Source organism: Eublepharis macularius, chromosome 1 (genome assembly GCF_028583425.1).
Source record: "Eublepharis macularius isolate TG4126 chromosome 1, MPM_Emac_v1.0, whole genome shotgun sequence".
Taxonomy (NCBI): domain Eukaryota; kingdom Metazoa; phylum Chordata; class Lepidosauria; order Squamata; family Eublepharidae; genus Eublepharis; species Eublepharis macularius.
Genome location: NC_072790.1, coordinates 180,934,447 through 180,947,822, shown reverse-complemented (window position 1 = coordinate 180,947,822; position 13,376 = coordinate 180,934,447). Strand labels below are relative to the sequence as shown.

General features: G+C 40.3%; 1 protein-coding gene across 2 annotated transcripts in view; it reads right to left on the bottom strand.

Moving 5' to 3' along the window:
- The window catches only part of CDC42BPA (CDC42 binding protein kinase alpha), a 326,855-nt gene that overhangs the window by 149,568 nt on the left and 163,911 nt on the right, over positions 1-13,376 (bottom strand). For both annotated transcript variants that reach the window (XM_054979352.1, XM_054979361.1), the window contains exons 6-10: positions 5,203-5,296; positions 3,351-3,551; positions 2,401-2,649; positions 1,478-1,557; positions 572-738 (exon numbers count right to left, since the gene is read on the bottom strand). In XM_054979352.1, the coding sequence (XP_054835327.1) occupies positions 572-738; positions 1,478-1,557; positions 2,401-2,649; positions 3,351-3,551; positions 5,203-5,296 (791 nt within the window). The remainder of the gene's footprint in view (positions 1-571; positions 739-1,477; positions 1,558-2,400; positions 2,650-3,350; positions 3,552-5,202; positions 5,297-13,376) is intronic.

The window sequence follows — 13,376 nt, the reverse complement described above, 5'->3', positions numbered from 1 at the left end:
AGCTCAGAGCCTCCCAAAATTCACCAATAGCCTTTTTAAAAGAACACTTGCAGTTCAAATGTAAATCTTTCTAAGTCCGTTGAAGTCAATGGGCTTATAAATGAAGCAAATACACATATTCTGTTTAGGGTTGCAATGTTAGAAACCCATCTTTTCCCTCCAGCCTTCTACAAGCAGTTGTCTTCCTCAATTCCCTTTCCCTCCAAAAATGTTGCAAGCCTGCAAGCTTGTCTCCATTGAATTCTGTACAGTACTTCACTATTTATATGTACTTTAGAAATAAACTGAGATAATTAGATGAAAACCCTTTCCAGTTGTCTTTGGACATCATATAGTATTTTTAATCTTCTACATTTCTGCTTGCAAAAATATATTTTGTTCATCCAAAACCTTACTAAGCCAATGCTCCAGCATCTCCATAAACTACTAATGAAGCCATAAATGGGAAATTTGTTAAAAACTGAAAATTAAAAAAGGAAACCTTTCAAAAATGCACCTCAAAGTCAAGACCATTTCACAAAACCACAATTTAGTTTAACTCAAATGAATACTCAAACATCCTTTTTAATACCTTGAAGTTTTCTACTAAGTTCAAGTTTTTCCTGCTCCAGGCGTCTTATTCGCCTCTCATATGCTTCTGTGGCTAAGGTATCCTCAAGTGTCCTTTGAACGCTGGCATCAAGATCTACAACAGGTTGCCCAGCAGCAAATCTTAAACTACTGCAATCCGAAAGGACACTGAAATGATAGTTTGTTTTAGAAAAAACAAAACCCAGAATAGATTTACCAATATTTTAATTTAATCATTATGCTAGCTGATCAGCAGTGCTATCCTAACTAGGGTTACACCCTTCTAAGTCCACTGAAATATTTAGGATAGCACTGCAAGCATTCTAAATTTCACACTAGAGTAAACAAATTAGATAATGGCATAAATTCTTAAAATAACAACAGTGGTATAGCTTGCAGATATTTCATGCATTATATAGAGCAAAGTCCAATTTGCAACTATATGTACATTTGAATGGGAGCTACAGTTTGCCCTGGTACCCAAAAACAGCACATGTATTATACTTGTAAGTTAAACACTTTTATAACAATCACCTATTACATTTTTGGTATACATTTTAAAAATGTGATATGTGAGATTACCCATAGTGAAGATCATGTCTTGCATACTACCTTGTGCTGCATGCTATTATTAATAGTGCAGCTTTTCCTTTATGCAGCTTTTCTTTTCATGATGTTATTGGGCAGATGTAAACTTCTAATTTAACGCAGGAAAACCACAAATTCTTTATTATATGTTGCTATATTCTGCATTATGCCATTATTCAGAGAACAGAAAAGAATAAAAAGGAATTTACGTGTTCAACTGGAGAAGAAAAAAACAGGAAACAGGAATGTGCAATTTTGTCTCATAAGCTTGTACCTAAAATGAATTGTTCTTACAGATTAATATAAATCTTCTACTCACCAGTTACTTGTGTATGTGAATCCTACAAATGGAAGATGATGGCCAGAAAATGCAGTATGTGTTGGTGGGGGCATTGTTTCCTAGTGGATGAAAGAATATTGTGCAAAATTAATTTCACTCATTTACAGGTTAGGAGGAACCTTGATACACTTAAATACAGGGTACAACAGAAAACTGTTCTCCCAGGGCCAACAGCAACTGGCCCTGGGATGTAAACGTAAAGAGTATCTCGGAGGTAATGCAACTGTCTTTATTAGCCTTTTAAGGTACTACAGTGGTCTGTACAGTCCAGGGTTCCATTCCCAGCTACACCCACCATCTAAAGATCACAATTGTACTGTATCCCACTGGAAGGAAGTGCATAATACAATACATGTTTTGGCTCTCTGAGCAAGGGAGACAAGTGGGTAAGTTTTAAAAAAATATATTGATTGTTTATAACAATCACCACATGTCAAATATACCAGATAAAGAAAATTTCAAATTTTTACACTCTGGATATGCCCTGACCGGGACAGCTCAGAAAAGCTTGATCTCATCAGATCTCAGAAGCTAAGCAGGGTTGGCCTTGATTAGTAATTCGATGGGAGACCTCCAGTGAAGACCAGGGTTGCTAGAGGCAGGCAATGGCAAATCACCTCTGTTAGTCTCTTGCCATGAAAACTCCACTAGGGGTCGCCATAAGTTAGTTATGTCTTGAGGGCACTCTCCACCACACACTCTGGATATAGCAACACCAGCTATCTTGAACATAGTTAACAATGCAATATTGAGCAGACTTACACTCTTCTAATTCTACTGAATTCCATTTTTAAAAGATGTAACTCTTTTTTGGATTGCACTGTAAATAATTCTGATATTTATATGGTATATTTGAAACAAATAAAAAAGCAAATTTTCGAAGGTACGCTTCTATAACTCACAGAATTCTTTAAACAATCATCATCCACATCAAAGTTTGATGTATCCGTTGGACTGCTGACTTCAGGGATGTAAGGTGCTTCACAATTTCGAATGTTATCCCAGTCAATCCCTGCAAAGAATGGGTGGTTCTTAAAATCCTCTATTCCATTCTGTCCAAGTCGGTGCTCTCTGCTGCAGATGAGCCTTCGAATCAGGTCTTTTGCATTTTCAGACACATCTGCCACTTGGACAGGAAACTGAAACCTCTCCTTAAAAAAAAAGATAATGAAAATTAGTGGCATAGCAAGAAATTATAAATAGTTTCTTGCAACTAGAAAGGATTGCCAATTGATTTGACTCAGTTTCCTCTTTTCTATTACTCCAATGGTAATTTTTGTCTCTTTCTTGTTCCAAGAACCAATAATAATAAATAGTCAAGCAAGTCCAAGTAAGGTTAAACATTTATTTATGCAATGAAGACTGTGTGGCTGGTTGGACTTCTTTGATAGTTAATTATAATGTGTTGGATGCTATGATTCCCTTCTGTTAAGTGAGGAGTTTTGCTCTGAAGCAAGACTCCTCAGTTAGTGAAAGGAGCTCTAGGATTCAACCAAGAATACATTTACTTGTACGCAACAAACTAATTATCCAATTGCTTCCAAATCATGCAACACAAACCACAATATATTAATCTGCAGTGCTCAAAAGGTAGGCATTATATCTACTTAGAAATTATTTTAACCAGTATACCACATCAAAAAGTGTAATACAAATATCTGATATACTAATATCATCATTACAATGGTAACACAAAAGAACATTAAAACTGGTAAAAATCAAGTCCATAATTAATTAAAACAAACACATTCTATGAATGAAACAGAAGGTATGCTGTTTATAAACAACATAGTAGTTAGCAGAATTAGCCATTCTTCAAGATTAATGGTTTACACAAATATGAGTCACTCACTTTATGGTTCATTATCTTTCCATAGGTCTCCACCAGGGACTCAGCATAAAAGGGAGTTTCTCCATAAAGCATTTCATACATGCAAACACCAAGAGACCACCAGTCACATTCAGGACCGTACTTTCCCTTCCCATCTTCCATGGCCTGCAGGATCTCTGGAGAAATATAGTCTGGTGTTCCAACTGCCACTGAAGACTGAACCTACAAGAATGAGCAGTTTCATGACTAAAAATGACCTACAATATTATGCATGCTCTGTAATGGCCATGAGGATATGGAAGTAAAAGAGGTGATGTTTTCTAGCAGGTCACTCTAGGGAAGCAAGGAAATCTGTATCAGTCTTTAGCTACCTGCAATAACTCACATCTAGGGTCCATCAGCAGATCTAGTTGCTGATCACTGCCGCAAAAGGGAATTCTACATTTCTGCAAGGTTAAATTCTATCTTCTTACCAATCAGCTGTCCTTATCTCTCCATGCCACAACCCCAGTCCCAGCATCACCAAGTGCTTAATTAACTGGCAAGAATATAAAGAGAGATGCTATTTTAATTGACCCTTTTATCCTAAATGGGGACCACAAACACATTACAACACCATTGTTCCCTCTTCCATTGTATCCTCACAACCGCCACCCTATGAGGTATGTTTGGCAGAGACAGTGTGGCTGGCCCAAAGTCACTCAGCAAGTGTCCATGGCAGAGTAGTAATTCAAACCTGGGTCTTTCAGATCCTACTTTGACCCTCACATTGGTTATGCTGGCTGCTGCCATCACAAGAACATCAAATGCCTACTGTTGTTTTTGTATGCAGTGGCATTACAAGGGCGAGATTAACCATTCACTTGTGAGTGAATGGATTAATCAGGTCACACTGAATGAAGTTATGTGGTTCTCCTTTCTGATATGTGTCAACTGTCTACTCCAAACCTGGATCTCAATTACCACTAGCAATGTTCCCATCCCTCCCCTAGCTGTCTCTTCCAGCCTTCAGAAACTAGATTCCAGGAGTCACAGGACCTACCTTGATTAGTAGTCATACATGGAAGGGGGCAATAGGAAAGAGATAAAATAGGAATATCCTATTTCTTCTCTTAGCAGCAAAGATCCATGCCTTCTGCTGAAAATAATAAGGATTCAAACCCCCATATCTCAGCAGTTCATGGACACTCTCTCCATTCACACCTTCAATTATATGTATTTCACTCATTCTTTACTAAAAGCATCCAAACTCTGCAACAGAGAACCCAAATTTTTTGTAGTGATACTGAGAAATAAGTGAAACTTCTCTCAGTAGAAATTTGTATAATTGCAGATTTTGGGTAAAGATTTTACTACCAATTTTAACAAAGGCTAAACGTTTACTGACATCTTTATTGCTAATAGTCTTGCAAATAAAAAAAATGTAATGTTTCTAGCTATTAAGTTTTCTATAATCTTCTGAACAACTAGGCTATAGGTTACCAACAATGCTTTCTCCAATGTATTTATCTAGCGAATTTTATTTTTTAATATCGTTAATTTTCAAATGTCAATAGAAAACTGAGGAATTGAGGAAGTACAACTTATGAAGCAGAGATACTTTTTAACAATCATGTTTTCCATTTGGAGTTTGGAAGCCAATATTAATAATGCTGCCAAAATCTGGATGTTTGGGGTAGTTTCCAAAACTCCTCATTTGCCAACATAGCTGCTCACTCATTTACAACTATCGCAAACAAACACTATTAATGTAAGTACTGAAATGGTAATTTTACACATAGGAACGTTTACTAACATCACCATTTATTGTGAAAAACATGGGACAGAAATGAAAGGTAAAAGAAATAATATATTAGCTGTTTTTCTAATTTACCGTTCCATCTTCCATCAGTTTTAGACATGAACCAAAATCTGCTAACCGAATATGTCCATTCATATCCATCAGGATGTTATCTGGCTTGATATCCCTGTAAATGAAATCACTTGAGTCATTCTACATTAATCCACATTACATTTGGACAAGTACAATAAAACATTTTGCATTTTAATTTTGTCCTTTTGTTTTTGATACATCCAAGACTAATATGTATAAAGCAGGACTGTAATCCAATTAATGAAATCTTAGTCATATAAGCTTGTATCCAATCATACATTCGAAAGATTTAAGGGCATTTAAGTTTTCTTAAGAGGATGCAGGGATTTCTATTGATTCTCAGTTCCATTGCAGACTGCCACTTGGCCCTTTTTGCTGTTCTTGTGAGTCCACTGACTCCAAAGAACAAAATTTGGCAGGTCTTGTGGTCTGCAGTGAGAGGGGAGAATCACCACCCTCCTCTTAAGGAAACTAAGCTTTTGGTATTACATTTTTGCATACAGACCATGGTTTATTCATTATTAACTTCTGCATATGAATACAAGTATTTTGAAGAAAACGGTATTCTCTGTTTTTAGATGATAAACACAACATTTTAGACAATATCTGTTACAGAAGGGCATCAACTACACTATAATTTTAAAATAACTTGCACTGAAAATAATGATCCATTTTTAAGCAACTGCTGTTCAGTTATGTTAGGGATATCTTTTCAGTTGATGAAAAAGATCTTGTTAGGGCAGGTTTTATGAGGTCTTTTATGAAGTCTTCCTCAATCAATCTGTTCTTTGCATGAAAACCTGTTTTATGGGAGTTCAATGAGCAATCTAAGAGGGTTTACACTTTTTGGTGTTTTCTCTCCCCACCCCCCTATTTTCATCAGTGTCTCACTACGTACCATTGCCAGATCTGTATGGGGTGCTGGGGTTCTCTGATTTGCTGCTGGTTCTGTTGGGCTTGCATTGTCCCTGGGTTCTGCCTGGTATCTGTGAGTGACCCTGATTCTGTTGTGCTTGTAACAGTGTTCCTTGCTTCAGTTTGGTTCTGCTGGGATTCTATGGTTTGAGAATGATTCTGTTGGGCTTTGTTGGTTCTGTTTCTATTGGGAGGCGTGGCCAGTGTGATTGCTCTTGTGTGTTTGGTTAAGGATCTTTTTTAGGCTTCTGTCTTTGCCCTGGAAAAAGCATTGGATAATGGATCCCCCCCATAGGAAATAATGATGGCTGGGGGTACCTTTTCAGGGCCCCATAGAACTGGACCTCTTGACTCAATCAACTTGAAACTTGGCAGGTCTTTAGCGGACATGTAGAACTAGGGTCCCTACAATTTTTGTATAGTTTGCTTGAAAAATGCCCCGCCCCCAAGATTCCTTCATAGCGCAAAAAATTGCTTTCTACAACTTCACTATAGCCTGGTCCAGCATACCTACAGGACTGCCTCCCTCCCTATGCTCTTCCACAGCAACTTCCCTCATCTGTACAGGGTCTCCGGCCTGTAATTTAACCACCCAAGTGTCCAGCTGCCTTAAAGGCCAAGTTTAACCACAGCAGCAGCAGCAGCAAAAAAAGGTAGAACCATAACTACAACTTAATATGAAATTTATAAAAGCCAAAACAATGACCAGATGGCAGTCTTTCTTTTTACAATAGCACCTGCTAAATTCTCTTTTGCAGTCTACCACACATAAATCTCATACTGAAGTGCAAAAGTCAATGAATATATCTTGAAGTTCAAGGAAAAACTTTACAGAAACACTGAAATTTCATCCATTGGCTTCAGTGGTTTTTTGATTCAAATCCCCATACTCTCTCAAATTTACTAAACATGTACTCTTTCTTTACATAGTATTCATGAATGCTATATTTTGGTTTAATTATTTATTTTTAATACAATTAATTCCTAAAATATCTATTTCTCTTAGAACTAGTTCTCCTGTCCAGGCTTTATTACAAAAATATCAATAGATCTGCTTTAGTTCCTTTATGAATTTTGAATGTTAATAAAGCAAGCAATAACACACAACAAGATATACATTTACCAGCCAACATACGCATGCCTTGGGTGTGTTCAGTTACTAATGTTTATTCATAAAAACACACACTACAAATTTTAGTCAAGGAATGCATCTCCTGTCATGTTTCACTGCACTTACAAAATAGACCTTTTAAAAACACATTGGTTTATTATATTTAAAAAAACCAGAAAGGGGGAGAAGTAAGGGGGAGGTCTTTGACAGGGGGTAAGTATCAAATCAATTCAGCTTGTAAAAATGATTGTAAAACAGATATGGCATAGAACAGAATATTTATGACCACAACACTATTCCTTACCAATAAACCAGAAGAACTTTACATTAAAAGTATGTTTCTATGTGTCAGGCAGGTCTGTGACCTGCCTGTCATACTCAGTGATGTCTTTTACTGTGGGGGATGAGGGAGAATACGTTGTAGGTCTGCTGTTCTCTTACTATTGTCTCTGCTGTTGCTGTTCTGTACTTAGCTGGCTTATCTCAAGGCGCTTGGGAACCAGCTGAATGACCTTGGTGCCTGCCTCTCTTTTCCTTCCAGCTTTCCCACGAGAAATTGTGCGCCAAGACTAACGGGCTTCTGCTTGAAAAAGGGGAAGGAGAAAGGAGGGTATTACTAGCCCACTGGGCCTTCCCCTGGTATTCCTGGCAATTACTTTGTACTGTGCTCTAAAATGGTAGTAATCTCTTAATAAAGACCTTTAACTCATCCAGCCTAGTCTGATGAAATGAAGTTGTCTAGGAGAATCCCCAAGCCGAGCCTGACACTATACAGAGACTTTCCATATACAATGTATACAATGGCACAATGTTAAGATTATTTGTCCTCTACCATTTCTAACACTTTTATCAGAATTCCAAGAGTGTGACCAAAGCATTAATAAAATTTTCTTTTAGAAAATTCCAAAATGTTAAAACATCATACGGTGAAAAACCATCAAGCTTATAAAATCAATGAAAGACATGGCATTAGGGTTGCTAGTCGCCTGCTGGGAGCAGGGGATCCCCGGCTCCCACCCTCCACTCCCCGCCCCAGCTTACCAGGCTGGCAGGGGAGGCATGGACCTCCGGAGGCATGCTCTTGGGCAGTGCAGCATGCTCCCGGGGGCCCGATTCAGACCGGATAGTGCCTGGATCGGGAACGAAGCAGCCTTGTCATGGGATTCAGTGACAGTGAGGACTCCTCAGGAGGAGAGGAGCCTTGTGTAGCCAGCCCTGACTCCTCAGGAGGAGAGGAGCCTCGTGTCACCAGCCCTGACTCAGCAGAGGCCAGTGATCAGGAAGAACAGCTGCTGCCTGATCAGCACCCACAGCCAGCAGCTGAGGCAGAGGCACCGACACCCTCCAGCTCCAACACCACAGGTGAAGCACAGCCAATGACTCCCAAACCTCCAGCTTCACCCAGAGAGCACCACAGAGAAAGGCAACGTATGGGACTGCAGAAGAGGCGGTGAAGTGCATGCCTCCTGAGTCAACACCAGCTGCTTGTGGATAGTGATGAGGAGTAACCACAGGATAGCTCCCAAACAGCTGCCTGCAAGCCCAGCCTCACTATAAAACCCAGCCACAGAAGACCAGGAAGCATGGAAGCAACATGTTGGATTCTCAGTCCTGCTGCAACCACTCCAATGACCCTTGCCTTGCTCCTGTAGCTCTTGGATTGTGCCCTGTCTCTGCCTGCATCTAGACCTGACCTTACTGGTAACTGACCTACGGACTTCCTGACTTGGCTTTTGGACTTTGGACTCACCCTGGGCTTTGGACTTATGCTCTGACTTTGGACTGGACTTTGACTACTCTACTTGGGCTGGCCCAGCCCACAACAGGCCTGGATTGGGCTGGTGTCAAGCATGGGAGTGCTCCTGTGCACCACAGCAGCCCATTCTAGGCTGAGCCAGGCCAATTTGGGCCACATCCAGGCCGATTTGGGCCCAAATCGGCCCAGATCGGGCAGCTGCAGAGTGTGGAAGTGCTCCCACGCTCCACAGTGGCCCGTTCTAGCCCAACTGGAGAATTGGCACAGATCAGGCCAGAGCCGTATCTTGAGTTGCCAAGAGCCGTACCTTGGGTTGGTCTTGGCTATAACACTTCCCCAGTTGCAAAATCTACATCTCTTTTTTGAATACATAACCTTCTAGTCTTTTTAATAGCCCCAAACAAAGTGCTCAGTGATACTGCACAGTCCAATTACTTCCCAGAGTCCTGTATTGCTTGCCACCATTGGTTTTAGGCCAATTCAGACAAGATGCATCTTCTTTTACACCTTGGCTCAGAAAGTCAGGTCATTCACAGGGTGTGAAGCATAGCCAGTGTTAGACTCAAGAATCATAGCCTTGTAGAAGATAAATACTGCTCTTATGGAGCAAGGGTGACTCCATAAGGCTCAAGAGAGCCTCAAAGCCTAATGCTAAGACTCAAAAATAGGTTTAATATAGAGCTTGCATCTACTTTCTCTGGCTGTTTTCAGAAAAGGAGAACCCAGCTCATGGAGGAATCAATTTATGACACCATTGCTATTATCTATTACAGACCCATACTTCTTTCTTCCAAAGGCATCATGGCAGTATACATAATTCTCTCCTCCTCCATTTTATGGCGTGTGAATTAGCCTCAACTTAACCTATAATTCACCAATTCAGAAAATGTAGGAATGAAGCCTGAATTACTAATGTCAGTGGAATTTGATCTTCACCAGGAAACAAAAACAAAAAGTGCAACAGGAAGGAAACACAGGCACAAGAAGGAACCACAAAGAAGCACAGAGCCTGTCATGGTTGAGCAGAGGAGTCGCAACACTACTGCCTAAAAGGTAGAATTAAGGCACATCCCTTGTTTGTCTAGAAGTTAACTAATGTCCTTTCTCTAATCAATGTAGTAAGTTTTGCCATTGACGCAAACTCCAAAACTTTGTCAACCGTTCCTCCACTGTAGGCAATGTTGTAGTTTTCCACTTTTGTGCATAAAGTACTTTTGTCGCTGTAATAAAGTATAAAAACAGTGTTCTAAAGCTTTTTTCCAACTGGCTGTCCGTTATTCCCAACAGAAAAGTCTCTGGTTTCAGCTGAAATTTAATCTTCAAAATCTTCTGAATTGATGATTGTATCTGCAACCAAAAACTCTTTGCTTTCTTACATGCCCACCACATATGGAAAAATGTCCCTTCTTGTTTGGCGCATTTCCAACATACATTTGATGCCCCTTATACATTCTAGCCAATTTTTCAGGAGTCATATACCAACGATACATCATTTTGTAAAAATTTTCTTTAATACTGGAGCTTAATGTAAATTTCAGCCCTCTTATCCACATATTTTCCCACTGTTCCATTAATACAGCATGTCCACAATTATTCGCCCTTTAATCACACATTCTTTTACTTGCTCTTCTTCTGTCTCAAACCTCAACAAAAGTTTATACATTTTAGAAATAACATGTTCATCATTTGTACAAAGGGCTATTTCAAATTCTGTTTTAGATTTCTCAATACCAAAGCAAAGCTTTCTGAAGCAATTCGGGTAGCTTCGGAAAGCTTTGGAGAAGCTGGCGGCAGCCCTTTGCTGGCTGTTTGCATTTGCAAACAGCCAGCAACGTTCTGCAGGAAGTTCAAGCTTTCCACACATTTTTAGGAGAGGGGAGGGGGGAGAAGGAGGGAGTGACTCACTACAACCTTCTCCTAACCCCTCCCATCTAGCAAAAAAAGGCGGGAAGCTTGAATTTGTGTTGCTGGCTGTTTGCAATGCAATGCAAGCAGCCAGCAAAATCTGCAGAGAATCCCTCCTAATTTGCAGGTTGGGAGGGGTGAGGAGGGGTGAGTGAGTACAAGGGGGAGAAGGGAGGGGTATCAGGGAAGGGAGGGGGAGTTAGGAGTGTCCAATCCCAATGCTGCATTCTCCTTCCAGCCAATGGATTCTCTGGAAGGAGATGCAGCAGGGGGTTAAATTACAGGCTGGCCTTTGGACCAGCTTCCATTCTGTTCCTGGTCTAGAGAGACTGAGAAACTCCCACTGCTGTTGGTAGAGGCTCTCTGACTCCATTTTGGCTGGCCTGCTTTGCTGAAGAGGAGAGGATTTCACTTTCATCTAGAGGATTGCCTGCCTGCCTGCCAGACCATCCCTGGACTGTAGGACTGGTGAGTGAGTCAGTGACTCACATGGTTTTCTCTGCGGGGGGGGGGGGGAGGTTGGTTGTCTAGTTAGGTGGGGGGAAGGGGAGGGATTGTTTTATACAGTTTATTTAAATTAATCTTTGTTTTTTGGGGGAAGAGGGATTCTTGCATCTTTGTGTGTGCGTGTGTGCGTGCGTGCTCCTTTGTTGGTGTGAACAGCTTCTGGGTGGGGCATTTGTTTGGGGGGGAACGCTGGTCTTTATTTGCAGTTTTAAATTTTTGGAGGGTTTAATTTTTTGGCTGCTGTTGTAGTGGGTGGGGGATACTGTTCCTGTTTTGAGTTGTGTGTGTGTTGTTTTAAAGTTCACTTTTTCTTGTTTTTTGGCGGGAAGGGGGTGGAATTGTTACAGTTGTTTGGTATTTAAAAATTTCCTGTTGGTGTTTTAAATTTTTGTTACTGCTGCTGTTGGGTGGGGTGGGGGGGATTGTTCCAGTTTTTTGCCATTTAAAAGTTTATTGCTGGGGTTTTAAATTTTTTTAATGCTGTTATTGGAGGGGAGGAGGGACTGTTCAATTTTTCTGCAGTTTAAAAGTTTACAGTTGTAGTTTTAAATTTTTTTCCAGTTGCTGGTGTGTGTGTGTGGGGGGGGGAACCTGTTCCTGTTTTTTGCAATTTAAAAGTTTACTGTTGGGGTTTTAAAATTTTTCCCCTTTTGCTGGCGTTGTGAAACTGGTATTTCAGGTGTGAGTGTGTTGGGGAGGGTCTAAGTAGGGGTCAGGTAGGGCCTTGCTCTGGGGTTTTGATTTTAATTGCTGTATTTAAGTGGTTGGGCCTGAGTTTTTAATTTCAATTTAATTTTGGATTAGGTACTTTGCTGTGTGTATGTGTGCAAGTGTGTGTGTGTGTGTCTGTTGGGGAATTGTGTGATTAAGAGAGGGCTTGAGTGCATTAAGGTTTTTATCTGTGCTTTTTAAGTTTTCTGTGTTTCTGCCTTGTTTTGGAGTGAGTGGGCCTATGTGTTTGGGAGAGGGGGTTAGCCATTTGTTTTTTCAGTGGGTGGGTATGATTAATTGGGGGACCTGAGTTTGTTAAGCTACTTCTAAAAAATTTTTTTTGCTTCCTTGCTAGATTTCTATGGGGGGAGTGGGACTTAGAGTAGGTGGGCTTCCTGAGTTGGGGGGGGTTCCTGGGATTTTGCTTTGCTGTGATTAATTAAGGGAGGGGCTAAGTTTATTAAGTTACTTTTAAATTTATTTCTTGCTTCTTTGCTGCAGTTGGTGTTAGGAGTTGTTATTTACTGGAATAGCTGGTGTTGGTGTTTGTTGTTTAGAGTTAGTTTGTTGTTCACAGTTACAGTTTGTTCTTCACATTTACAGTTGGTTGTTTACAGTTGTTGTTCTGTTGGTAGGGGTTGCTGGTGCTCTTTGTAGTAGTTATAGCTGTGTTTGGTTGGCATACTCTGGGTTTCCAAGAACAGTTCTTCTTAGTTTTAAATAGTGTTTTTAGAAGGTAGGCTAGTTGTAGGCCTTCACTGAACATTTGCCCTCTGAACTAAATTGATAGGGAACCAAGGGTAGTTCTCCCCATTAAATAGGATTCAGTGGGAAAAGAGATAGAGTCAGGTTCTGTTCAAATTATTTCGTAGGTTTAGGTTCCCAAAAATAAATCTGGCCGTTTAAAAAGATAATTGACTGACCATCTCCAGTAGTAATAGAACCACAAGAAAGATAAATTTAGAAATAGGTAGATAGGTTTTTAAACTAAATTGTAAATTTTTGGGTTCTTTTTTAGAAACTTAACCGGTAGTGTAGGTTCAAGGAGGAGAAAGAATGGCTGATAGGAAAGCTGAGAGGGGCGGAGACTTCCGGTTGGGGTAATGGCGAGACCAATGTGATTTGGCACTCCAGATCATCCGAGGTGCTGTTTTTTGGGCTGATGGGGCTCTCAGATCGCCCACAGCCCCTGGATTTTAGCTAGAAATCCAGCAGGAACGTTTTTAGCCCTGAGAGTGAAGGGTCTCGGCGGGTGGGAGGCTCTGAATT